Raw genomic sequence first — 27,909 nt, forward strand, 5'->3', positions numbered from 1 at the left:
GAAAAAACAAAAAAAAAAAAAAAGGTGCCCTCTCAGACTTGCCTCTGCATAATAAATCTAAACTGAATCCTGACAATTGCTCAGGTCAAACCAGTCTCTTTCTCTCATATCCAATATCCAATCTTTCTGTAGAGCTTGTGTTACTGTCTTCAAAGCAAAACCATAATCTAACCCCTTCTCATTACCATCATCACCTGTCATCTGTATTACTACAACAGCTCAAAAGTGGTTTCCTTGAGTGCATCCTTGTCCTCTTTTAGTGTATTTTCAGTACAGGAGCCAGAAAGATGGTGTTTAAACATGAATCAGATAGTGTCTTTTCTCTATTCAAAACCTGCCAATGATTTCCTGTCTCACAAACTGAAAGTCACAGGCCCTCTCCCCATTTCCTACAATCTTCCCTCTTGTTCATTATTCTGCACTAGCCACACTTGGCCTCCTTGGTTCAGTGGACATTCCGGGCATGGTTCCATCTTAGAACGAAAGAGCTTTTGCACTTGCAGTAAGAGATAATAAAAACATCTATAAGGCATTTTACTTAGTGCCAGTGTACTATTCTAAGTGCTTTACTTTCTTTTTTATTATTAATTTAATCTATATGAAACCCTTTTGAAATAGGTACTATTAGTCATTTTAATAGAAAATAGGAACAACTATTTTACAGATAAAGAAACTCAGGCACAGAGCCATTAAGTAACCTGTCCAAGGTCAAACGTATGGGCAGTGACAAAGCTCATATCCAAGCCTAAGCCCTCGAAAGCTCTCCCCCTAAATATCCTCGTGACTTCATCACCAATTTCAGAATGTCTTTGTGCACATATCACCTTCTCAATGACCCCTACCATGATCGTTCTACTTAAAACTTCAGCTTTCACACCCATCTTCTTATCCCTTCTCCCTATTTCATATTTCTCTATAGTACTTATCACCATCTGATACACTGTATATATAATATGTATTATGTAAACACATATACATAGCTTTCTTGAGATAAAATCACATATCATACAAGTCACCAATTTAAATCGTGAACTTAAATGGTTTCTATTATATACACAGACCATAACCATAATCAATTTTAAACATTTTCATCACCCCAAAAAGAGACTCCCAACCTTGCCAACATCCCAGCCCTAGGCAATCACCAATCTACTTTCTGTCTCTATAGATTTGCCTATTTGGGACATTTCATATAAATTGAATTATTTAATATGTGCCCTTTTGTGAATGACTTCTATCACTTAATGTTTTCAAGCTTCAGCCCTGTTATGGCATATATCAGTAATTCTTTACTTTTAAAGCTGAGTAATATTCCATTGTGTGGATATACCACATTTTTATACATGTGTCAGTTGATGGACATTTGGGATATTTCTACTTTTTGGACATTACGAATATTGCCGCTACAAGTTTCTGTGTGAACATGATTCATTTCTCTTATATCTAATATGCCTACAAGTGGAATTGCTGAGTCATTCAGTAACTGTACCGCTTAACATTTTGAGGAACTACTGAACAGTTCTCTACAGTGGCCACACCACCAGCAATTTTACATTCTCACCAGCAATGTATGAGGTTTACAATTCCACCACATCCTCACCAGCACTTGCTACTTTCTTGTTTTGTTTTGTGTGTGTGTGTGTGTGTGTGTGTGTGTGTGTGTTTTAATAGCCATACTGGTGTAAAATAGGACCCTATTGCAGTTTTGATTTACAATTCCTCAATAACTAATGATGCACCTCTTTTCACCTGCTTATTGACCATTCAATGTCTTCTTTGCAGAAACATCCATGCAAACCCTTTGCCCATTTTATCTTTCTTTTCATTATAAGGTTGGAAGAATTCCTTCTACATTGTAAAGAGAAGTCCCTTTTGGGATACACAATATGCATAATTTTTTCTCTGTGGGTTGCTCTAAAGTTTTTAATTGAGATCAAATGCAATTTATATATTTTTTATTTTGCTGTTTCTTTCATTGTACTTGTGTGACGTATCTAACAAACCATTTCTTAACCCAAGGTCATGCAGACTTACTCTTCTAAGAATTTTATAGTTTTAGCTCATACATTTAGATCTATGCTGTATTTTGAATTATTTTTGTATATGGTATGATACAGGGATACAGCCTCATTGTTTGCATATGAATATCCAGCTGTCCTATCACCATTTGCTGAAAAAACTATTCTTCCCTCCACTGAACTACTTACTTGTAGCACCCTTGCCAAAAATCAATTCATCATGAATGTGACAGTTGATTTCCAGACTCTCCATTCAATTCCATTGATCTATATGGCTAACTAAGTGCTGATACACCTTGATTGCTATAGGTTTGTGGTAGGTTTTGAAGTCATGTAGTATGAGACCTCCCTCCATCTTCGTTCTGCTTTATCAAGATTGTTTTGGCTATTCTGAATCCCTTCCATTTCCATAGACACTTTAGAAACACCTTGTAAAAAAAGGCATCTGGAAACTTAACAGGGATTACACTCAATCTACCCATTAATTATTTGGGAAGTGTTGCCATTTTAATGATGCAAGTCTTTTAATCTATGAACATGGAATGCCTTTCCATTTAGTTAGGTCTTCTTTAATTTCTTTCGGTGATATTTTATAGTTTTCAACGTATATTCTTTTTTATGCTATCGAAAATGGATTTTCTTTTTTTTTTTTAAGTTTATTTATTTTGAGAGAGACAGAGAGTGTGAGCAGGGGAGGGGTAGAGAAAGAGGGAGAATCTCAAGCAGGCTCCATGCTGTTAGACTAGAGCCCATTGCGAGGCTTTATCCAACCAACTATAAGATCATGTCCTGAGCCAAAATCAAGAGTTGGAATCTTAACTGACTGAGCCATCCAGGTGTCCCTGGAATTATTTTCTTAATTTTATTTTTAGATTGTTCATTGATAGTGTATAAAAAATTAATTTTTTTTCTAGTACACTGACCTTGTACTCTGAATTTTCACAAACTTTTCACTTCTAATAGTTTTTTATGGATTCCTTAGGATCTTCTATATAAAAGGTCTTTATTTCTTCATCTGAAAGATAATTTCATTAGATACACAATTCGAAGTTGGTAGCATTCTTCTCTCAACACTTTAAATATTTCGCTCCACTTCTTGCTTGCCAAGCTCTGAAGAGAACTGCAATGTAATTCTTACATCTTTGCTCTTTTATAGATAAGTATCTCCCCACCCTCCCCCCAGCTTCTTTCAAATGATATGCCTATACTTTGGGGGCATTTATCCTGCCTGCTGTTCTTTGAGATTCCTGCTTCCGTGGTTTGGTGTCTCATATTACCTAAGGAAAGTTTAAGTCATGATCACTTCAAATATTTCTCCTATTCCTTTTTCTTTCTTCTCCTTCTGACATTCCCATATATTTTAATGTAAATTATTGTAATGTAAACTTTAATAAAAAATATATCTCACATAAAGAAAAGTGCACAAATCAAAAATGCATGGCTTGATCAGTTTTCACAGGGCCAACACATCTGTGTAATCAGCATCTAAATCAAGAAACAGAACATTACCCGCTCCCTGGAAATTCCCTGTGTTCCTTCCCAGTCACTATCCACTGCCCTCTAACAATAACCACTATATTAACTCCCAACGTTATAGATTTCGTTTTTCTTGTTCTTATACTTTACATTAATGGAATTATACAGTATGACGTCTTTTGTCTCTGTCCCTCGACATTCAGTATTATGTTTGTGACATTTTTTTTCCTGATGGGTGTAGCGTTAGTCCATTCTTTTTCAAGTGGTGTAGTATTCCGTAGTGTGAACATACAAAAATGTGTTTATTGCATTCAATTGCTGATGGACATTTGAGGCTATTACAAATACTGCTGACCGTAAACATTATGTAAGTGTCTTTTTAGTGCACATGTATGAATTTCTGTTGAGCATATACTTAAAAGTGAAATCGCTGGGACTTCTGTATATTCTGTTCATGTTTATTATCTCTTTCTTGGCCAGAATGTAAATTCCATGTCTACTGTTATTCACTGTTATGTCCTAACACATTGTAGGCCTTCACTGAATAACTGCTGATCGGAAAAATGTATGCATGACGGAACTACTCTGTGAGGCAGATTTTGCCCTTTTTTACTAGACAAGTAAACAGGACTGAAAGCCCAAGTCCCATATACGAGATCACACAGAGTCAGAATTCCATCTCAAGCTTGTCTGACTGAGGAGCGCTCTGGACGCTTCTCTACGTCGTCTTGTGTGCTCCAAAGCCCTCCTGTGAGATAAGACGCAGGGTCTGTGGTCCGGTGCACTTCTCCAGGGCCGGCATGCTCACCAGCTGCCCCATCCTGGGTTCGGGACTCCGGTCCTGAGGTTTCGGGTGGGGAAAGAAGCGCTCAGCCGGCGGTGGGGGGAGAGGGGGGGAGTGAAAGGAGAGGGGATCCCTCACACACCTGCACGCGGTGGGAGCGAGTGTGACAGCCCAGCGGGCTGGGCGTGCCAGGAGCTGCTGCACGCCCAGGCTGGCGGGGGGCCCGCCCAGCCCGCCGAGCCCCCGCGCGGCCCCAGCTGCAAGCCCCGGCGCCGGCTTATAAAAGGCCGGCTATGCCTGGACTCAGACCCAGGAGTCGGCGCTCGCCATGGCCTCCGGCGGGCGGCTCCCCTCCCAACCCTCGGCTCCAGGGGTGAGATCAGAGCCGCGTTTGGGCGAAGCTGCCCTCGGCGTTCCTCTCCCGCAACCTTGGTGGAACCCGTGGCTCTCCGGGCCGTCACCGGGAGGACCGCGAGCTGCCTGTCCCTCTCTCGGCGCCGCGCCAGGTCCGCAGCTCCCGCGGCCACCCCTCCAGGCCGCAACCCCGCGGGTGCCGTGCGACTGGAGAGGCCCTTTGGATGGGCGCCGGCTGGTCGCCCACCTGCAGCTGGCTCTGGGCCGCGAGGCGCGCCTCTGGCGTGGCGGCCAACCCCAGGTAGCGGGCCCCACAGCCGGGGCCTCCCGGGACCACGTTCACCCACTTCCCCGCGCGCGCGCACGGGACGCGGCCGGGTTCCACCTGCGCCCGCACCCAGGTGAGCAGCACCCTGGAGGCGGGGACCTTCACCAGGTGCGTGCCATGCACGAGGCACGAGGCGGCAGTCGCGGAGCCCCTCTCGCAGAGAGGGCGCCTCTCTGCTAGGTGCTTCGAAAGAGGGCCTGAGTTGGAAAACCTCCTGGGACCAACACGGGCGCGAGGACCATCTCAACCCGTGAGCCACTGAGCAGCAGGCACTTAGTCCCATCGCGGTTTAAGGTGCAGGGGCTTCTCACATCCCCTCTCGTGACCTTCAGCAGGTTTGTGCCCACCCAGGCGGACCGACACTGCCCACCAACGACCTTCCCTGCCCTCCCGTATCCCCTCTTTCCAACAGGCTGAGATCTGCCACAAGGTCCAGGAAGTTGTGTCTTCGCTCCTGGGGCTTCAGAACATTTTTAACTTCTCCCAAACTACTTTTAACCTGGCTCTCACTACCTTCAGCCGCCTACTGGTTTCAGTAAAGGTAGGGGGCCTCTGGGGATGGTAACAGAGGGTGGGAGAGGAAACTGACCTCTGCTCCCGATTGCTGTCTGAGAGGTGCGCTCTCCCAGATGCTCAGAGGCTCATAAACTGAGGGTTACATCCCATGACCCTGCCTATCTGGCTCAATGTTTTGTGGCTGTCCCTCTGAGGGGTCTTAGCTGGGAAAGGACCTACTGTGTGATGAGGTGGGGTGTGTTTGTCTGGATCTGACCATTGCAGCCTGTGGCCATGATGCATTCCCTGAAAGTGCTGTACTTCCCACCATCTTTCATTCCCCTAGCAAAGGATTACTGACAAGTCATTGGTGGTTCTGAAATCAGGGGCATAGTCACCGGCCAAATGTAAAGCATAGCAGTAACCTGTGGAGGAATAAAATACATCTCTTTTTGAAAAAAAAGGGGAAAAAATACTTAAATTTCCCAAAGAAACCCACTGGTGCTTGACCATTTGTTCCTGGCGTTCATATTCTGGTCAAATGTGTTTGTTCCTTACTGCAGATAAGAGAGAGATTACTCCATTGTGTCATGATTACTTCCTTGAGACTTGCTGCCAAATTTAACGAAGAAGAGGAGGTAGGCATCCCCGGGAGTCCACTCCGGGCAGCTTTTGAGGCATAGGAGTGTTACACTGGAGCACTCAGACTTCTCGGAAGGTCTGTGGCCTTAGGAATGGTGGGCTTTGTGGAAAACTCATTAAGTTCCCAGGATCTCTGCTGTGCCACCTTTAGCCTTGTTGGACCCCAGGACCCCAAAATGGGCACTTAAAACAGCTGAATTTTCCTGGTCCAGCAAACCTAGAGGCCTGACCTGATCAATCTATCTTTATTGATTGATGTTTGATCCCACCTGCCACTGAACAGAACCACTTGTTATTGAGCTAGGAAAAAGGCCTCCCAAACCATGTGGCCTAATGTCCACGCCTAGAAACCTGTTGAGACTTAAGGACTTGTCTGTGTCGCTGAAGCTGGTCCTCAGGGACTCTGGGACCCTTCTCTTGAGAGAGGCAGGAGGGCCATGTGCCACAGGTAGAGACGATGCCCCCACAAGTGCTTCAGGCTTGGTTAAACTTGGCAGTTTCACCGTAGTTTCTGTTCAAAAGATTTTCTCCCAATACCCTTCCCGGACCTCCCTCCTTCCCTCTCCACAACCTCTCCCCCTTTAGGGATAGTGAAGGCTGTCATTTCCACAGGGGCCCCCTTGGCTGAGTTCAGGGTGCAAGGGATAAGAAAAAATCGCTTGTGTGTCCAGTTCTAAACCTTCACTAAAAATGCTTTTAATCCCTGTTCATTAGAATATAATGTGTGCCCCCCTCCAAAGTTGCTTTTTTTCCAACTGAAAATCAAGTAAAAGACCCTTAAAAGAAGTGTTTGTGGAGGTTATAATACTTGGTTTACCTACAAAAGTAAACTAGTCTGTGAATTACCTGGTCCTTGAATGTGTACTCACAGACAAGCCTTACAAGTCTCTCTGGGAAAAAGTCCTTGTTTTTTCAGAACCGAACCTCCTGAAATCAAGGTTGAAGGAAACGTGTTTGTAGCTACGGTGTTGCCAAAACCATGAGAGGTTTTGTGAGTGAGCCTGTCTGGTGCATACCAGGAAGCTCAAAGACCTACCTTTGCTCTCTATGACAAGTGATCACGGTGGGGCTCGGGAACAGGAATGATAAGAATAAAAACCGTGGGTGAGTCCTTGCGGCTGAATGGGGGGGACACAGCACAGCCCCACCCTCCAAAGCACCTTTGGGCATGAGCTGGAGCGCGTTTGTGGATCGAGGCCTGTTTGCATTGAAACACCATATTGTACACCTGAAATGAACATAACACTGCAATTAAACAAAACCTTGTTTGCAGGGCGGGACCATGTGACAATCACTACACGTTGTCATAACTACCTGGGGCTTGACACATGGCCAAAATCCGATGTGGTTTTTCTGTCAGAAGCATTTTCTGTGGCACGTCACTAGAAGACAACTCTGCTAGGGTCACGGATGCCCAGTTCCCATGGATAAGAAAACAAGTTACCATGACATGATACAGGGCTTTGGCCTCTTTATTTTCTTTTTACAGTTAATTCCACGCGTAAAAGACTTCATAAAGCACTATGGCTCTGGCTATACCCCGGGCGAGCTGCGGAGGATGGAGCTGGCTATTTTGGACAGACTGCACTGGGACCTCTATATTGCGATGCCGCTTGACTTCTTGACCATAGTAAGTACGAGGAGTTTGCAGAGTCTGCCCTAGACTCATGTGTGCACCTTCAGAACAGCTGTTCACAACGTAGGATGGCAAAGCACAGGCGTGCACACGTCCTCACACGAACCACAGGGAGGTGACCCACAGGGCTCATGACACATGTAAGAGGGAAAATGGATATCTTAAATCCAACACAGTTCCACCAGACTCCCACTTCTAAAAGACAGTAGATTAACTTTATAAAGATTTTTTGACGGCACTGTTGTGGTGAGTTTCTCTTTAAATACACACTGCAAAAATATTTAACTTTCCATTCTATGAATACTGTACATAAAAAGCTCTCTGCTTGTGCTACACTTTACACACATTCACTTAGCTGTCTTTATTCACCTACACACGATCCTTGTTGAGGCTTTAGACCATATTGATCTGGCACTTAAAAAATATCGTATTAGTTGGTATTTTTTTAGTTAGGGAATGATGATCATCCTTAAGGAATGATTCTGTTAGTAAGGCAAAATTATGCAATGTGGAAATGTATGGGGTTTTGGTCGGTTAGGAAGCATGAAGATTAAATCACTAAGGGCTGTTTCATTCTGAAAACTGGCCACTGTTGCCAAGTTGCAGTGTCTTCGGTGTCAAACAGATACAAGTAACTTTCCTGCTATCTTAATCTTGAATAGTATGCTTCTGTTTTTCAGAACTGAAACATTGTCATCTAGGTACTTTAAGCTCTTAATGACCATGCCGTGAAACAGATGGTCTTTTCTTTCCAAGGCTGAAGTTCAGCTTGGCCACAGAATGAGTATTAAGCTTCAAGTCCCTTGTGGGGCCATGGATGGGAATGAGTGAAAGGGGCTGGGCAACACTGGATGCTCCCTGATGGAAATTAAACTTGTTTGCACTTTTGGTCATTGATATATGAAACGTATGGGGTTTTCTGTTCTAACATTAAAAACCACGGTCTCTAGTTCCACGCCCTGGTGGTCCTGGGCTGGCCCCACTTGGTGGAGCTGCTGCCTCAGAGGAATCCTTCCCTCCACGTCGCGTCCCTGACCAGGCAGCTGCAGCACTGTATGGCGGGCCACCAGCTGCTGCAGTTCAAGGGCTCCACACTGGCCTTGGTCATCATCACCTTAGAGTTGGAGAGGCTCATGCCCGACTGGTGTACTCCTATATCTGATCTGCTAAAGAAAGCACAGGTAGACATCAACTTTGCCCCGGACCAGACTCTCAGTTTTGCCCCTTTAGCTGATGTACTCTGCCCCCAAAATGGCACACATCACCCTTCATGGCCCTTGTGGGCTCCAGAAGATGTTATGGCCACGATGACTCTGTGAAGAGTCTACCTAAGGGCTAGGCTCTGCACACTTGGCATACCCTCTGGATGAGTACAGGGTACCTGTTTCCTTCACTGGACCAACTGGGTGGGTTTCTTGACCATGACAAGAGCTTTATCTCAACGGTAGCCCTTGTTAAGAGGCTGGGGTGAGGTCCAGGGGATGTGTCCAGCTCAGGAGGAAGCGCCCCTGAGCTTAATATTGCAGCGTGTAAATTTCAGACCCCTCCCTTTTATGTGACTATATGGTACGGGGTACTGGAGTCCCATGAGTCAGGCATTGAAGGGTCAGAACACCTGAGGATGGACAGGGTAAGATGGAAATGCATAGTTAGACTAATGACAGTTTTACTGGGGTTGAAGGTAGATGTCCCTGAGATGGTGGGGTTAATGCTCTTAAGTCGAATGGTTGGACCTTCCTGAAATTACTCTATGCTAACATTTAAGCACTCAGCATTTTATTTGGAATGTAAAATGGTGCTGCTTCAAGGATGACCACTCTGTTTTAATTACAGGTCAGTATCGAGCAGTTGAGCCACTGCAAGGAACTTGTAAAGCAGCAGCTGGGAAGTCTGTAGTCCTCCACCGGCTCAGACAACTTTGTTTCACCTCCCAGCCTCTGTGCCCCTACCCTAGTACCCTTTAGAGCATCATGGCAACCCCTTGTTGCTGGGACTCCTCTAAATTCGAGGCTTTCTGGAACCTGTAACAAGAAAGGAAGAAGGCACTGAAAAGCAACTGAGAAAAAGCTCCCGACTCTTTAGAAGGCAATAAGGAGAAAAAAGGCAGGTCGGGGGCCCTGCTAGGATCTGACAGGTCAAGACCCTGCTCGCTCCTCTCCCAGGGGTCTGAGAGCAGCGTAAATGAATTGATGTTCATACTGCAGCTTGGTTTTCCTTCCCTCTCTAGCACGGACTGGTGTGGGCCCCTAAGGAAAGTGGAGTCAGGCCAGCAGTGGGCCTTGCTCAGGACCAAAGGGCCAGGCTGGTTCTGCCTGACCAGCTCGTTCGTGCTGCTCCACCTACCAGAGCTGGCCAGGGTCTACCAGCTTCCCAGACTTCTACCAAGCACATGTGTAGCACTCCACGTGCCAGTGACCCCGCCCATCACTGCAAAAATGGGACTGTCTCTCCAAATGTATGTCCCCTGACGTGGCCATGACGTATGTCTTCTGTTCATAAGAATTGGATCATAAAATACACTTTGTTTAATGTACGGTAACTGGATCAAGCTTCAAACATGTTTTCCTTTGTTACTGTTAAGCAAAGTAGGTTACTACCTTAGAGGAGTTTTATGTTCAAGAATGATCTCGGCGGCTGACCCCTGAGAGGGGAACAGTTCTGAGAGGTTTAGGTGGAGATGAGCAGGTTCTGAGGCTGAGCTTGGTCCCACCACCTTACCGCTAGAAGGAGATGACTCGCACGGCTGTGAGGGAGAAGTCAGCTGTCTCTCGGACAGCAGGACACTATGGAGCCATTGTCCGGGCAGGCGAGGCCAGCAGGCGGAGCTGCCCCCACGAAGCTGTGTAAGCAGTGTCGGGGACATGAATGACTGAACCACACATTTAGCAGTCATTTGTGAAGTCTTGCCACTGTGAACAGTTTTTTGTAAATAGGCTAAGCCGTGAGGAATACAACCTGCTACTAGAGGCAGAGTGGTCAGAGACCACTAATAGTGTCTGTGTGAATCTCTACCTGTTCTCCACACAAACTGGCTTGTTGGAGCTTCTGTAAAAATAAACCTTAATTCCTTTCAACCTCATCAGAATCTTGTTTTTAAATGTACTGGATATCCAGCATTTAGACTCCATAGTCCCATATACTTGGAATATCACTTCCTGGGGCCCGGCCACGGCTGTCTGTAGTCCAGCACCGAGGCTGAGGTGGAGACACAATGTGCTGCTCACGGCAACTCCCCTGGGGCCACAGCTGCCCCCTGCCTCCTTCCTGGTGCTGGGAGTGGGGACTGCAGCGGTGGAGAACAGGCTCATTCTGAACTGCAGGGATGTCTCCACCTCTTAACTAGGTAGCTCTGCGTATAAGCTGGATCCTCAAAGCTAACCTCTCAGAGAAAGGAGAAGGTACATCTGTGAGCCCTGTCCTGAGAAAAGGGGCAGCCTGTTGCTCTGTCTTTTAGTGACTGTATTGTCTTTGTGAAAGCAAACTTCTGCACTGCCAAAGAACCACTCGGGAGTCTGAAACAAGTTTTTAGGCTGTTGAGGCTCGCCCTGGGATTCTAGGTCCATCTTCCTCTCTCTCTCTCTCTCTCTCTCTTTTTTATTTTTATTTTTTTTATTTTTATTTTTTTAAATGTTTTTATTTATTTCTAGGAGAGAGAGAGAGAGAGAGAGAGCGTGAACAGGGGAGGGTCAGAGAGAGAGAGTCACAGACTGAAACAGGCTCCAGGCTCTGAGCTGGCAGTCAGCACAGAGCCCGACGCGGGGATCGAACCCACGAACCACGAGATCATGACCTAAGCGAAAGTCGGACGCTTAACCGACTAAGCCACCCAGGCGCCCTGCTCTCTCTTTTTTTTAAAGCAACTCCTATCCCACCTCAGATCAGAGATTGGGCATCGTGGTGGGAGAAGTATGGACACAATTTGTCTTGTTTTTGTCCCTGTCTACAGAAGGGGAGGGACTGGTGAAGGACTGTAGCTGCAGAAAATGGAGAGGTGAGAAGACTCGGGCAGATGGGCTAAGAACAGGGTAGGGGAGCATCTTGGGCCTTTTCAATACTTGTCCAAATATTCCTTCCCCCAGATGGGTGAGCTGAGTTGTACAATGCTGTTCCATCTACCAACGTGGCCTTTGTTTCCTCTGGTCTCCTGCAGAGTCTTTGTCCTTCAAAGCTCAGTGAAGGCTTTGCTTCCCTGCTACCTGCCTCCCCACAGGGAGACCTGAGCTGCACGTTCATTAGGGGTGTCTGCATACAAGTCTCCCTGGTGGGCTATCAGCTTCATGACCTTAGTCCCCCCTCATTTTGGTCTTCCCAGTAATTAACCTAGTGCCCAATAGAGAAAGCTCTTCGGCAAATGGATCCACAAGCTTGTCATCGCTTCCCTCAACCACCAGTCTGCCCTTCCTCAGCCAAATATTCACCTACCAGGGCATCCCACCTCCACAAAACCATCTCAGGTCCACCAACCCACACCGTCGAGCTGCACACTTTAATTATGGCTACATTTCACTATAATTCCATCATCCCACCGGGTTGCCAAGGAGCAGATATAGCTCAGGAATTAAGGGTACAGACCACCAATAATCAAATCCCAATTCTACCAGTTACTAGCTGGGTGACCTTGGGTAATTACCTCTCTGTGCCTTACCTATAAAATGGGGTGAAATCGTACCTGATCTTGAGATTGTTATAAAGATTAGAGGAATTAATGCACGTAATGTAACTGAGAACAATGCCTGACACACCATAAGAACTCAGATGTTAGTGGTCCCATGTCAAGCCTCTTCCACAAGGATGTAAACTCTTAAAAGGCAGCGCTTGCGTTCTCTCATGTCCTGCACCCAATCACGCACCCATGATTCATGGACCATAGGCTCTTTCCTAACTATGACTTCTCCTCCATCCCACACCCATTCCAGAGCTTTTCACATATGCCCATAGCAGAAGTCACTATTAAAACAGAACTCCTATAGAAGCTGATCAACCCCACAATGTTCACAGGAAAGACAAGCTGTATTTTACCACAGTCATAGCAGACTAACAGGCTAGGAAACGTGTTAAATCAGAAAAGCTGCTGCCCAAAAAAGACACCACAAAAACTCAAAATAAATGCAAAATTTAATGGGGAAAAAAAAGTACAAAGTGAATGGAAAGGAACAAAAACAGTCAATGTATGAAGGAATAAATGAATTAACAAGTGAAGCAGTTTTAGAAAAGCTTGTTAACATAACAGACGAGCAAGCCACACTTCCCTTGGGACTCTTATCCAGTAATATGAGCCCCATTTAACAAGCACCCAAACACAGACACACAGAAACATATATGCGGTCAGTCTGCACAATTAGAAACCACCTCGATTCGGGCTAGCCATGACCGGGGTGAACATACATCCCAGTCTGCCGGAGCCCGTTCCAGCTCACTCCTGCTGATCTGGCATAATTATTAACAGGACCTGCTTTCACTCTGAAAAGTCTCAGTCTGGGCAATAAATTACGTGATTCTACCCAAAACCAACGTAGCTCATGAGTGACATGATGGTAAATGCTGGCATGACCCCGCTGACAGCCCTAATAATGCCAAAAGATGATTCTGAAAAGAAAAGGCAAATCAGATCCTGCAGACAGGGGTCGCCCCCTGGCGGGGGTAGCTTGTTACATAATGGCACGTTTTAAGCTCATTTTGTGCACCAAGGATTAATTTGGTCTCAGCTGAAGTATTATAATAGACTTCCAAACACAAACAGCACGGGGAGAAGGGCAGCGAGGCTCACTAAAGCCGATGGGGCCTGTGGAAGCAGCTCAGACCCCAGAAAGTATAAGAGTGACAGGTCTCCTGAGAGATGCCGGTAAGCCCTGCACCCACGGGAAGGTAACCAGCCACAGTTCCGACCTGCCAGTATGCCCGAGGTGCAGCCCTCAGCTATGGTGAATGGGTGGCAGAATCTGTCCCCAAATTGGTCTGTGAACCAGGAGTGTGTGTTTCTTAGATAACCAGAGAATCCTCTGGGTCACTGAGCCTCATCTTCAGAAATACATTATCTGACTGAGGCGATCTTAAACGCCATGCCTCAGCCCAAATGAATACACTCTTAGACGTATAATCAAGCCATTCACAGTCCACATGTGCCTTACGTATACGCTGACTTGCCTTTTGAATGCCCACACTGAAGCCCCTGGCAATCTGGATCCGCCCTTGGTCATGGCATGACACTCAGAGCAGTTTCACTCTGGGCATCCGTGAGACCTCCTCTGCTCCTGGTGAGGAGGGAGGACAAGGCTGCCTTTTTCCTGCCGTGCCTCTGAGGACACACACACGGCTCGCCCCCTCCTCCCCACTCCAAATGGAGCCCCATCTCAGAAGGGCAGGATGAAGCCAGGACTTGGTCCCGGAAATCAGTAAAGCAGGCCAAGGCAGAAAGGGGGAAACAGCGATGGGAAGGAGGACGGAGGACATGAAAAACAAACGACCAATCCAACAATAAATTAGCGCGGCCTCCCACGGCTTCCGACTAGGGAGTGCACTGGACTGGGAGCTCTTTGAGGGTAGGGCTGCATGTCACTCTGAGTAGCCTGTGCCCAGCACAGTGCTCCATCAACATTAAATGAAATCCCTTCATCTACTCAATTTTTATCTCCTATTTCATCATGCCATATTCTCAGTCCTGATACTCCCAGTGGCTCGCAGACCAAGGGGAACGTAGGAGAATCGATGCCGCTAGTACTTCCTTACAAGGATCCCCTGAAGAATGCAGTGGAGGCGGGAAAGCTCCTTGGCTGGTAGTGTTTTCTTAAACAGTCCACACACATCAGACACCTTCATGTCTTTGCCTTGCAACTCGGCCAGGAAAACAGAAAACAACGACTTTCCCGGCGGAGTACTCTTTGCATTTGGAATGTGCAGGATTGGTTTGGGGCGGGGGGTGGGGGGTCTTAGTTGGAGTCAAACACTTAACACACACGTGGAGCGGTCCCTGTGTACGGGTGGCACCTGCAGAGCACACAGACAACGGCTTTGGGCTGCTGTTCCATTTACATCCACATTGAAAACGCTGGATGTGGTCTCGCTCGTGCCCCACTTTCATCCGTAAAGAAATTCCAAACACTGTCATCACAGGACGTTTATTACCCACCTCTCCCTAAATATTATAGGGATACTTTGTACATAAGAAAGGTTTAGAGATGTTTTTAGTTTTTAAAAACTCAGGGAATCTGGGTTACTTATGAAAATAACGGGAGAGGATATTATTTGTCTTTACGCTTGTGCCAAAATAAAAATTTAGAAGTATCTTAAAAGCTATTATTGAAATTAAGCTCTAGGTTAGAAAATTAAACTGAGGGGGGATTGGGTGGATTTTGCAGCACGTATACCGGACCACGAGGCCACACCTAGGGCACCGCGTGAGTTGCCATCTCGACGCTGAACAATTAGGCCGAGCATCACCGGCCAGGGCCTTCGCTAGAGCGGCACATGACTGCTCCGTCAAGGAATAGTGACACTGTAAATGGAAGACCAGCCACTGGCTCTGAAAAAAATAAACCTTGTCAGTTTTGGGTTCCAGCATTCATGGCTTTGACGTGTTTGCATAGAGAGGGGTGGCCCACCAGGCCTAGGGCAGCCTGGGGGTGGGGATGGGGACAAAGCAAGGCTGTAAACACTGGAGTCTGTACCGGCTCCCAGTCCGTCCTCACACCATTGTTATGGGAGAAGGGTCACAAGGTGTAACTCAAGCAACTTAACACATGAAAGTCTAAAGTCCGCTCTTGACATGTAAGTCTGTGCGTGCGTTAACTGAAAAATAAAAATAAAACAAACAAAACAAAAACAGACACATTAAAAGATACACAGACAACCGAATCAAACAGAAACAAAAGACAGCAAGTTGGATGCTGGGAAAGGGCAGTCAGTTTGGCATTTGTGGCGAACAAAGCAGAGAATTTGCTTCAGTTTGTGGCATCCCAGGTAGAGGGTCAAGATCTGACTGGGAAGTAATTTTGCAAAAATGGATTAAAATCTGAAGACTACATATAACCAATCAAAGCAATTCAACTCGGTGGTCATGAAAAACCACCCCACCCCCTGAAAACACTCCTCGCACCCCCCATTCCCCAGACCAGGATGGGAGGAAGGGGCGCTCCTGGCCACCTTACCGACCCCACTCCTGGCCTCAAAAGGCCAGCACGGGAGGAGATGTCTCTCCCAGAGGCCAAACTGACTGAAGCTTTCTGGCATGTCCAGCAAGCGGCAAAGACCTGTTTCCCAGACCCAGGCCACCCCGGAAGAGTAGGGGGACCCGACACCATGGATGAATTCACACCCCGAGAGCTGTGCTGGGGCCCTTGCAGCCAGCTGGCACCCCACCTCCTGGCCATGACCTCGCCACACGACCTTGTCTTCAGGGTCTGGGTGGTCTTCCCATTGCTTATCTCCTAGGAGACTCTGTCTGCCTTTTCTGAAACAAGATAGCCTGGGCCAAGCTGGCAGGGAGCAGGGCACAGTCTCTTTAGATGCCAACAGCTGGGATGTAGACCCACACAGCCCTTCCAGGAGAAACCAGATTCCTAGCCACTACCTTGAAACCCACATAGAGTCCAGTTCACAGAGCCCCAAGGCTCACCAAGCCAAGAGCTGGACACGGGGCTGGGGCTGGAAGCAAACACAAAGCAGAGAGCAAATTCGTATGACTGAGGGGAATGTGAGGCTAGGGTCCTCCCTGGGGACAGGCAGGGGCTCATCTCTGACAACAGTGCCAGCAGATGGGGTGGGGCCACCGGGAAGCAGGATGAGGGAGACTATAGAAAGGAGGGGGGAGTCTGTCCCAAAGCAGAGGACAGGCCTTAGGAATAAGAACTAGCATTCATTTCTAAATGCCTGGCTTTGTCCCCCTCATCTCCCCCATGGAGCAGCTCATGAAGTTTTTTTTTCTTCCCTTAGATGTGTCTGTGCTTACGTGCCCTGGGGGCTGCATGTGCTGGAGGACATGTGCCTGAGTCTGTGCATGTGACGGGCTGGAGTGAGAGTAAGACAGTGTGTGCGTGGGTGTGGGGAATGCAATACTGGGGGAGGGGAGAGTGCCGATGCCACAAACAGCGTCCCAGAGCCACGGCTGGCCATGCGCTGCACGGCCTTAACCACAAGCCTCCAGGCCACCAAGGAAAGAAAGGGCCTGAGCACACACATTCCCAAACATTCCAAGAAGACATGGGAGTCCAAGGAACCTGAGAATGAGGGCAAAAATGGAATCACCTGCTTAGTTCCTCGGCTGACAAGAGAAAGATGGTACCTGACCCAGGCCAGGGGCAGGGAGAGGCAGGGATGGATGAGATCGCACACTGTGATGAGGTACGGGACACTGAATGGGGTGGGTGGAGGTGGGAGACCCCTAGGAACCAGGGCATCTGGACTCTAGCTGAGAATGTGAAATGAGGCTTTGAAAAAAGCAGAAGAAACATGACTCAGAGTTGCCCCCACCTGGCCAAGAGGTTCACTGCACTCTTGGAGGCTGGGAAAAGCCTCCTTACTCTCCCTGGTCCTCCCTCCTCCAACTCTAACTTCTACTTGAAGGGCAGCTCCTCTCTGGAGCAGGACTCCCAGAGCCCCTTCAGGGAGCTGCTGTCCTTCCTTCCACCAGGCAGTGAGCAGAGTGCCCAGGGGGCCAGTGCTGTCTGGGCTCAAGCATCCACCTGCCAACCGATGTGGATCCTGCATCCACTGGATCAGAGACTGAGGAGGATGCACCACACCTGCCTGAGCAAAACCCACAGGAACTTTTGGAATCTGGAAATGCAGACATCCACAGTCCGGCCCCTCTCCGGGCTTGAAAGACCCTCCCTGAGACCTCTATACGCCCTGCCTATTTGGNACAGAGAGAGAGCCTGACACAGAGCGGGGGAGGGGGGAGACGGAGAGAAAGAGAGAGAGGAAAAGGGAAAGGTGGGGAGGAGGGGTAACAAGGGGTTACTTGGGCAAGACAGAGCATGCACAAATACCCAGTATCCTGAGATATCAAGCTCACCAGTGAGAGGAAAAGAAAGCAGGGCAAGAATGAGGTGGGGAAAGCAGGTGGGACCGAGAGCCAAATGGTGACCAGGCAGAGCATGGGTGAGAACCAAAGGAGACTCAAGGAGCCAGGAGTAGGACAGAGCAGGCGCCCAGGAGGGACCAAGAGCCAGCGTGGGCAGGAGGCCCACCACCTACTTCTTCTTGTCCTTGTCCTTCCTCAGGGGCTGCTGCGAGGTGGCGTGCAAGGCCTGGGACTGCAGGGCCTCCACCGCGGCCCTCCTGCGGTTGAAGGCGCTAGTCTCCTCCTCCAGCTCCCTGCGCTTCTCCTCCACCTTGCGCTTCTCCTCCTGGTGGACCCGCTTGAGGTGCTCAAACTTCTCGTGCAGCTGGGAGCAGAAAAGGAGGAGCGGGGCTTCCTGTGAGCCGGGCCAGGCCCCGCCCTCCCTCACCCGGCCTCACCCCGACCAGCACCCGCACACACCTCCCTCTCCTTCTCCTTCAGCTCCAGCTCTGTCTCCTTTACTTTGTTGACGAACATCTGCCTCATCTCTTCCTCCTTCCTCTGCAGCTCACTCAGGAACTCCTTGCGCTTGGCCTCGTAAGTCTCCTGCAGGCTGTGGAGACCCACAGGGAAGAGGGTGGGATTGCGCGGGATGGGATGGGGCAGAGCCAGAGAAGGGGCATCACGCAGGCACGGGAGGGGTGTGGGGGTGCCGGGGTCCCCACGCCCCTCTCCCTGGCTCACGAGACACCCCCACCACCACCCAGGTGCAGCTGCCGGCATGGCAGGCCTGCCTGTGACTGTGGAGACGAGCTCACGCCCCACGCGGGATGTCACCTGAAGGGCTGGCTGTCACCATCGCTGTCCTGGAAGCCCATCTCCTCCAGCTTGCAGCGCCGGTACAGCTCGTAGTGCCGACTGTGGGTCTGTTCTCGGAGGTCCTCCATGTTCACCCTGATCAACATCTCCCGGAGCTTCACAAAGTCACAGTGGTTCTCATTCTCCACTGAAAGCACAGGCCCGTGGGGCATTAGGCAAGCACACAGATGGGCACAGGGAGGAAAGGGCACAGGGCAACAGTCAAAGTGCTACAGGCAGGCTCCGGAGGCAGCACAGGCACTGGATGGTCACAGGGAACACAGGCCAGGGGACTGAGTTTAGGACCCCCACCTGCAGATGTGCTTCCCCGAGTCACTTACCCTGCACCACTCCCCACGGGTACTGCCGTGCTCGGACCAGCTTGTTCCCCACCTTCACCTCCTCGGTGCTGCCGACCACGGCGAAGGGCAAGTGTGCCTGGAAAGGAGCCCAAGTATGGGTGTCCACTGGGCAGACAGACTAATGGACAGACCCTCCCTCAAAGTCCTGGCCCCAGGGAGGGGTTTACCAGACCTGAACAAGGCCTGGCTAGATGCTTACTTCCCGGCTCTCTTTTGGAGAAGTATCCTAGAACTTCCAAATAGGAGAGTGGGCTGAACCTGCACTCCCATCTGCCTCACATTTGAGGGCTTCTTTCAGCCCTTGGGCTCCCCAGGGGCCATTGGAGGCCCCCCTCACAGGACCTGCGAGCCTGGCTTTCCTCCAGGTCCCCAAGCTCTGGCATCTTGCCTGCTTACTCTTACAGGTTTCAGTTCCTGCCCTGCATCCTTATCTTGTGAAACTTAAGCTTGGGAAAGGCCCAGCACCAGCCCAATACCCAATTCCTCCCATCTCCAGCCCGTAGGATATAGGACTAGCTGGCTTCTAGATGCCCACCCGTCTTTCGTGAAGAAGCTAAGGCTGGAATCCTGAGAGCCAGAGTCTCTGGGGCTGTGTCACAGATGTGCCGGCTCCAAGCCCCTTCTGGCCCCGAGGCCCGTGCCCAATGCTCACATTCATGACCGCATTAATCTCCGCAACAGCCTCGTCATCAGTGGGAAACTGGTAGATCTGAACCCCATTGCTGACCAGCTCGCCCATGATCTTGATCTTGAACTTGTGGAGCTCACTCTTAGAGATGGTGTCAGCCTTGGCAATGATGGGAATAATGTTCACCTGCCAGGATGAGGGGTGAGGGGCCACAGGTTAGTTCTCCTTGACTGTGGACAGCCCTGCGCAGGCCACATCCCTGGGCAGAAGGGCAGGAGGCCAGAGAGATGGAGCTGCTCCGACGGGCAGTCCCAGCCTGAACCCAGCCACCTGGAGCCTTTCTAATGGGTGGTAACAATTGACTATGGTGCTTCTTACGGCCCTGGTTCCCTCAAAACACCACCCAGCCCTAAAATGAGTTCTCTGGGCAAATCCAACTTTGACCTTAAAATAAGAAATAATTCAGCTAGAAGGGGCTCAGGACCAGACTGAGGAGACAGAGCTCTCCAGAGAGAGCCCAGGGTGATGAGGACCCACTGGAGCAGCAGGAACAAATGCAAGAGAAAAGAGAAGGGACCAAGCCCAGGGGCTATCTGCAGGCCCCTAAGCAGCAGAGCCCCTGAGGACCACAGCGGGCAGTCCCTCTGCAGCCCCCAGCCCAGCAGAGGATGATGAAGACCAGGGAACAAGTATGGGGGGTGGTACCTTGCTGTCTAGTTTCTTCATGGTCACCAGATCCAGGGACTTGAGGGAGTGCCCTGTGGGTGTGATAAAGTAGAGGCAGACGTGGACCCTCGTGTCGTGGTAGTCGAAGAGTGAGCGGCGGATCTTCAGCTCCTCCTGCAGGTAGTTTTCAAACTGCGCGTCGATGTAGTCAACTATGGGCCTGTAACTAGAGACAGCTCCATCACTCCGGAGGCAGGCACTGAGCCGCAGGGCATGGGGCTGCCCCCAGCCTGCTCTCTGTGGGGACAAGCAGCTTCTGACTGGGGTTGCCTGTCTAGCTAAGTACAGGTGGCTGACCCTATCTCCTAACCTCCAAAGGGGTCCTCAGGACCTCAGGTGTTCCCCAAGAGGCCCTCCTCCGGCCCCCATGGAGTGTGGGGCTTGCCGATTCGTATGGGGGCAGCTTGAAGGGAAGAGTGCTTGAGCAGAGAGTTAGAACCAAGACCACCGTGGGGGAAGCAGAGAGGGAGATGAGGGTAGGCAGAGCCGCCCTTCCCGCCTCTTGCCTCTCATCCTTATTGATCTGATCCCCAAAGCCCACAGCATCCACAATGGTCAGCTTGAGGTGCACGTTGCTCTCTTGGAGGTCGTAGGTCTGGGGCCGCAGGCGCACACATTCCTCGTGGTGACTGGCTTCCTCGGTCTCAAAGGTCGTGTTGAAGAGCGTGTTCATCAGTGTGGACTTGCCGATGCCAGTCTCCCCTGGGGAGTAAGGAGTAGAGGAGAGGAGATGTCAAAGGTTAGAAACGGGGCTGTTCCTGGATGCTGGCTAGGATGGGTGGGGCTCAGGCACCCTCAGGCTCCATGCAGAAGAGAGGGAGAGAGGGGCAGGCCTCCAACTCCATCCCTCGCTGTTCCCGTCCCCAGGAGCCACCTCTTCTTTTTCTTCTTGTGGAAGAAAAAGCACCCAAAAGGCTGACTTGGACATAAGCCATGGCTACGTGGGATGTGAGAAATGTTTCCTCAGGGTGTGGGGAAGAGGCAGAGCCAGGCAGCTGTGAGATCCACTGGACATTAGCCTCTACTGGCCTCAATGGGACCCATCACCTGCTCTGCACACCACCCTTCCTGGGCCTAGGCTGGTCATAAGCCCAGCATGGCCAGGGTCTGAAGCCATCAGGGGCCTCCTGCTCCATCTAGTTTTTTCCGGTTCAGGACAGGCTGCTTCCTGAGGGGCACCCACAGACCAGCAGATGCCAGGGCTTAGGCACCTGTGGAGGGTGTGGCAGAGCTCTTTGTACCCTTGACCTTGAGGCTCACGTAACCCCTCAGAGCCTCCCTGTTTGGGGCTGTATTTGTTCAGATGCGTGCTGGAGCTCTTACGTGATATTGTAATTGGACAGTCTCGTTTACCATAGTGTTCTTGACACACAGTAGAAACACAGAGTGAATGTTTTTAAAATAAACACACAAATCTAAACCTCTGTGATAAATACGCTCAGTTTACAAAGCACTTTCACACGCCTGATCTTGTTCACTCTTTGAGGCAACCGGAGTCGGGCCCCCAAGATTTGTCCTTGACCCTGGCAGAGACACCAATCAAATCCTCACCATGACCCTCAAAGTGTCTGTCTGCCTAGGACGTCCCTTGTAGTTCCACAAGCAGACAGGGCACAGAGCTCACTCCATCCCTTGGAAGGCTCCTGTCCACCCCCTGTCTGGGGCCACCCCCTGGCCAGAATATGACACATACCCACACAGAGGATGTTAAAGCTGAAGCCCTGTGTGACCGACTTGCTGACGAGCTGGTCCGGGAGACTGTCGAAACCCACATGGCCACCAAGGGACAGGCTCCGGGGCTCTGGCTCTGCATTCTGCCAAGAGAGAAAAAGGACAAGGCAGTGAGCCCCCCGGGGAAGAGGGACCACGTGAAGACAGGCTAAACCCCAGGGACACGCACCACCCCCTGCTCTTGTCTGATTCTTAGCAAATCTCAGGACATAGTGTGAGTCTGCCAGAGCTTCAACTCCAGGACAAGTTTCCACATAGGAACCCCAATGTGCCTAAGGGCCCCTGATTCCGTCCCAGAAAAGGGCTTTCTCCCACGGCTCTTCTCTACCTGGGCTGGCAAGTGATGCCTGGGTCTAGGGCATCCCTGGCACAGGTGGCCCAGGGAACCATCTATCCTGGTTGCTACCCCTGAGGGTTCACCTGGCCTCCTGCCCAGGAAGAGGCCCCAGATGGTCCCCGCATCTTAAATAAAGATTTCTAAGAGGCCAAAGTTGGATGGTGGGTGTGTTCCTGTGGCCCCCTCTCAGACCACACAGATACTCCTACTGAAGCGGGTCTGGTCCGACCCCCTCACACCTGATTTCCATCAGAGGGCCCTCCCTCATTGGGCCAGGCTCACAGCTCTCCATGTGCGCCCCTTGTTCCCCATGTACCCAAGCATGGAGTGTACAAATGGGCCCCGCTAAAGGGGCTGATGCTCCCTCACACCCACCACTGGGTCTCAAGGCTAGTGTCTGAGGCGTCGTGACTGAGGCCTCATCCCTCCTGCCTCGGCAGTGGTTTTTAGGGTCTCCCAGGCTTTGGCTTATACCACCCTCCCACACCCACTCCAGCCCTGGTTGTTTAGACAAAGGATTCTGGATGAGAGTATGGAGGCCTGGCCTCAGGAGAGGGGCAGGCAGCAGGTCCCGCGTGAGCCAGGGCCCCTGGAGCTGGCCCGCAGCTATAAAAAGCAACCAGCAGGACCCGAGGCAGAGGGTCAAGGTCAGACGCCAGTTGGTGCAGATGATTTCTCGGCTTCCCTGGGAATGGGGATAAAATGCTGTCCTCCAAAGGAAGGTTCCCAGGCTCAGCTTTCCTGGGTTTGGCCCTCTTAAGGACAGGCTGCAAACAGCTCCAAGTTGGGCAGAAACACGTCTCCTCTATTCTTGAGCCCCTCTGCCCTGACTGCCCACCAGAAAGAGCAAGGACAGACAAGGGCAGTGGGTGTGCAGACCATCCTGCCGTCCTGCCCACAGCTCCAGAGGGGCGGAAACAAGCCCAGAAGGAGGCAGCCCCAGGAGCTACTGATCGGTAGGACAGTGGCAGCCCTCACGCCAATGTGGAGACCAAACAGTGGGTGCCCCGGGTGCCTGCCCCCCTGCAGAGGGATCTCGACGGCACCTGAGCGCATTCTGACTTCTTCGTAGCTGCAGCCTGTTGACTCAGCCTGAACCCCTCCAACATTCTTTCCTCCCCACCAGAGCCCCCTGCCACATAAACTCCACCCTCTCTCCTTGACTAATGATGCTCTCCCACTCAACCCCCATCCCTGCTCAGTCACTGTAGCCTTGTATCGATGACGGCCAGGTGTGTGCTTTGGTAGCCTAGCCTCCACAGGGACCCTCTGAGCAGTGGTACTGTTTCCTCAAACAAGTCAGGGTTACCTCTAAATCTTCTCTCTGATAACCTTCTCTCCACAGAGCCTCTGCTTTTACAGCTGACCCGTTCTCCATATCCCCTGTGTCAAGGGGATCGTGTCACAACCTCCCCACTCAAGCCCAGGTTGCCTCCAGGGCTGCAAACATAACCCAACAAAGATGCCCCAAAGGTGGCTTCCTCTCACTGGTGCCCTCATCAGAAACAGTTAATAGGGCATAGGATATGCTGGGTCAGGTCCAACATCCTAGGCCCAGCATGGTCTGAGGCCTTCCTCCCAACCTTGGCCAGGTTACCTCTGAATTTGTTCTTCCAACAGGGTCCCCTTCTCCAGGTTCCAGAGCTCAGGCTCCCTTTTCCCTAGCACCCTCTCCATCCTGGCTCCGTATACCTACATTCCAGACCCCTCACTTGGCTGTGGCCCCATTTCAATGCAATATAAGTTTTCCTTTCTTTACACTTCCCGGTTTTCCGATTCTTCCACAAGCTCCCCGAGGATGGCTGCAGGCTGGGGGAGGTCAGGCTTTCCTCGCTCCCCACACTCCCACCACTATGCCCGACATGCTAGACAATGCTGCCATTTATAAACTACTGAACACTGTCTTCAACTGCTGCGGCATCAGGGGCATCTGCCCACCTCACACAGAGCTTCATTATTTAGTCTCGGCTCCACCTGCTCGTGGCAGCTTCAGGATCAAATGGAGGACAGAAGAGTGAGTCTAGAGCATTTTTCTTTGCAGGCGAGACAGAAAATCTCCAAAATTTAAGGCGTGCTGTGCTTGCAGAGAGGCTATGTGTTTATTCATCCTCTTCTTCCAAGGGTGACACAATCCGGATGCAATCCAACATCCTGTAGCGTGCCGCCAAAACCCATCCCGTCCGCCGTGTGTGGGAACCACACGTGTGTGCACACTCGGCCACAGAGTTCTTGCACGGAGACAGAGGACATCCTAGTCCTGAGTTTCCCCCACTTCCTCACAGTTCAAAGCTCCAAAGGCTCAGAGCAACACTGGGGTGGGGACTTTTGCAGAAGTCCACCTATCCTTGCTCAGCTGGCCCTGGCTGCCTTCACCCACGCAACTCCGCTCTCTCTGGAGAAGTATGTGGAGTACAGGGAGGTGCTTGTCCCCAGACTGCTGTCCGGGCTGCACCCCATCACTCCAGGGACCACAGGGCTGAGGCAATCAATGCCTGCTCAGGAGCCTCAGGGACCACGGGACTGCTGATCTCGAGGGCGTGCGTGCACACCCACATGCATACACACAGAAGAGTGGCCTCTGGTCCTGAGGAGAGCAGATTGCTGTTCCTTCGTTTCCAGAGACAGACCTGACTTCTTGACTCTGCTGAGGTGTGACTCTCACTAATGCCAACCTCTCTGATCCTATATTTGGCATCAACAACATGTGATCCAACGTGCACTGCTCACTACAAAGTGTCTGAACCAGGTGTCTCTGCAGACCCAGCCTAGAAGGAGCAGGCAGCCCCCAAAGCAGCACCATCAAGTCTCAGTTAATACAAATCAGAAAGAAATTTCAGATCTCTCAGTGTCTGCCTGGTGGCCCTACAAATGCCCTGCACATTGCAGGTAAGACCTCAGCTCCAACTCTAAAGCTAGGTCCAAATAGTTCTGAGCCATCATCAGCGCAATCCCATGGCTGGCTCAGGTACACACGAGCGACCCAGAGTGAATCTCTACGACCATCTTGTGACCACTAGGGGGACTGGCATAACACTATCACCCACTCAGAGGATGGCAGCGCCAAGAAAATCACAGAAGAGAGAAAGCCAGTGCCTGTTCTACCTCTGGGCTTTTCCCTTTACCTCCGGCTGTATCTCCCATTTACTGCTTCAGCTAGTTGAGTGGGCCTATCCGGTACTTGCAACTGCGGACATTCTGACTGCTAGGGTTTCCAAAGTGAGACTCTGAGTGCAGAGGAACAGAGAGAAAGTGAGGAGAGTAAGGAAGGGAAGGAAAAAGTGTAGAGAGTAAAATGTCTCAGTGCTTACAACCAAAGGAACAAATGAGGACCACCCTGTGCGAACTAAGCCAAGTGGTTTATGGTCTCCCACACAGTCCTTCCCCATCCTGTGCGGCAGACACCACTACAATCCCCATTTTACAGGTAAAGAAACTGAGGTACACAGACACTAGAGAACGAGTCGGAGCAGAGCCGGGATTTGAGAGTGGCCAAGCCCTTGCCCTAAACCACCGTGCTACACTGCCTCCCCTATTCTTACAAGGCCCCCCGACTCCCTCATTCAGTCACCCGGCACACACGCGCCAGTCCCGTGTGCCCTGTGTGCCAGGCACTGACTGGGCTGCCTGCCAAGGAAAAAATGAGGACACCAGATCCCAGACATCGGAGGCTCAACCTAACACAGTTTAAATTCAAAGGGCTACAGAGGCCAGGCATGTAATGTAAATGAGCCGAGAGAAAAAGGTATAGTAATGACGACAACAACGGTCCTAACAGTTGTCAAGAGCTTACCACGTCTGACTCTGAGTGTCATCTGGGCCACACATCAGCCCTGTGAGGTAGGCTGTGATATCACCTCCATCAGACAGATGAGACAATGGAGGCTCCAAGAGATGAAGTAATTTGCCCATGACCACACTGCTCAGGAGGCTGAAGCCAGGATCTGAACAGACACAGCGTGACTGCGAAGCCCACGCTTCTCGCGACATCACTCCGCAGCCTGCTGGCTGAAGGACCTGCTGACTTGGCTGAGCGTGGGGTCCCTTGGGGACAGGTCAGGAACGCCAGGGAACTGCAGAGCCTGAGCTCAGTCCACGACAGCCGTGGTTCTGTGACTCTGGCCAGCTGTGGGAACACAGGCCCCGTGCTGCCAAATCTTGACAATTTTTCCAGAGAATCCACAAAGCTAGATTTTTACTTGCAACCCCTAATTTATAAAGGTTGGCAACCAATACAAACTGAGCACACCATGGGGGCCCGACGCAACCTGTCTGGGGGTGTACTTGGTCCATGGCCTGACGGTTTACAACGTCGCATGTGCTGGGAGAGTGAGCTGGAAGGCACGTTCATGTCTCCACTCTTGGGGCATGGAGACCCGCAGCAGAGAGCTTGCAGGAGGGGCCTTTGGCTGGACAACTCACCTCCCTGGCATGCTGTCTCACAGGGCTCTAACTGTCCTTAAAGCTCCAGAACAGAGCTGGCCACTCTGAGCTCTACATACACAATGGGAAACGCCATAGGGCCATTATCTCCTCTCTAATCACTAACAAGCTTTTGGCTCCTGAGCCAGGCCCCAGGCTTTTGTGTCATCATTTCTTTGGCACATCAAAGACAACAACCAAAATAATAAGTGCTCAGGCCGGCCATGTTCCTCCATGCCTGACCGTCCAGAACAAAGTAGAGAATGGCATTTTGTTAGACAGCCCAGTGGATAACTAGGACGTCATCTTCCTGACCAGGAAGCGCTCGCTCTGAGCTTTCTGGAGCAGCCCTAATTGCCAGCCAAAAGAAGATACTTCTTTCACCATGATGAGAGGTGGGTTTTGAGGAGAAACCATGTCTGATGGCTTACTCACACGAAAACAGGATTTTATCCAGAAGAAATTGGAAATCTGCTGAATGTGTGAACCAACAGAGCCAAAGAAGCTGTGGGTGGATAAAGAACCCTGAGATCAAACCTCTCAAACTAGGTTGGTCTTTGGGATGGGAACAGAAAGGATACCCTACCAGAAGTGTACCTGACTCCTGAATCCTGGACAAAGAACAGCTCCCCACCCCAGGTTTCCACCAGAGTTCTCTGCTGCCTCCTTTTCTCCCCCAGACTCCCAGGCCTAGAACCCAATGGCCTGAGCACCCTGTCAGGCAAACAGGAAGCCCACTTCCCAAGAGAACTCCAGCCCTAGGGAAGCCCTATTAATCATTGAGCAATGGACCCACGAGTCATTTCGCCACTGGGAGCCTTCTCCACCCATGTTCCTGGCACGGACTATCCTATCTGCGGCTCTAGTTACTCTAAGCAGCCTGGGCCTTAAATAGCCAGAGCAGAGGCCGCTGGCCAGAACCCGTGGTCATAGCACAACTGTCCTTGAGTCTGAGAGGAATCCTAGGAATTTTCCCAGGAAAGGCTTAGGCTCACATCCCAGGATTCCACAGCAAGCCTCTAACCCTAGGTCAAAGGTTACGGGAAATAACCAAAGGGATGCGTGCAGGAGGGCAGGGGGTGGGAATGTTGCTATCCTGGGCCAGAAGGGAAGGGCAG

At 50.4% G+C, this 27,909-nt stretch overlaps 1 protein-coding gene across 6 annotated transcripts; it reads right to left on the reverse strand.

Annotated features, from left to right (window-relative positions):
* Positions 1-7,551: 7,551 nt before the first annotated feature.
* On the reverse strand, positions 7,552-22,113 carry SEPTIN8 (septin 8). Of its 6 annotated transcripts, none has more exons than XM_077768609.1 (9): positions 21,998-22,079; positions 20,811-21,006; positions 20,284-20,464; positions 19,603-19,764; positions 18,930-19,026; positions 18,568-18,736; positions 18,211-18,343; positions 17,925-18,115; positions 7,552-8,899 (listed from the first exon to the last, which is right to left on the reverse strand). In XM_077768609.1, exons 2-9 carry the CDS (start codon positions 20,975-20,977, stop codon positions 8,734-8,736), a joined length of 1,266 nt encoding a protein of 421 aa, XP_077624735.1. In that variant the 5' UTR covers positions 20,978-21,006; positions 21,998-22,079; the 3' UTR covers positions 7,552-8,733. The 6 variants fall into 6 exon arrangements, with proteins under 6 accessions (XP_077624735.1, XP_077624734.1, XP_077624733.1 ...); XM_077768608.1 differs by having other exon boundaries at positions 7,552-8,896; positions 20,284-20,470; XM_077768607.1 differs by having other exon boundaries at positions 20,284-20,470.
* Positions 22,114-27,909: the final 5,796 nt, after the last annotated feature.

The sequence above is a fragment of the Crocuta crocuta genome, unplaced genomic scaffold, assembly GCF_008692635.1.
Source record: "Crocuta crocuta isolate KB4526 unplaced genomic scaffold, BGI_CrCroc_1.0 scaffold64, whole genome shotgun sequence".
Classification (NCBI taxonomy): Eukaryota; Metazoa; Chordata; class Mammalia; order Carnivora; family Hyaenidae; genus Crocuta; species Crocuta crocuta.

What these genes read in the sequence shown, in the direction of transcription:
- SEPTIN8 (XM_077768607.1), bottom strand. Translation starts at nt 20,977, where the DNA reads ATGAACACGCTCTTCAACACGACCTTTGAGACCGAGGAAGCCAGTCAC. An exon ending in AGATTAATGCGGTCATGAAT is followed by an intron (nt 19,027 to 19,602) that starts GTGAGCATTGGG and finishes GCTCCTTTCCAG; the next exon opens with GCACACTTGCCCTTCGCCGT. An exon ending in CCCGTGGGGAGTGGTGCAGG is followed by an intron (nt 18,737 to 18,929) that starts GTAAGTGACTCG and finishes CTGTGCTTTCAG; the next exon opens with TGGAGAATGAGAACCACTGT.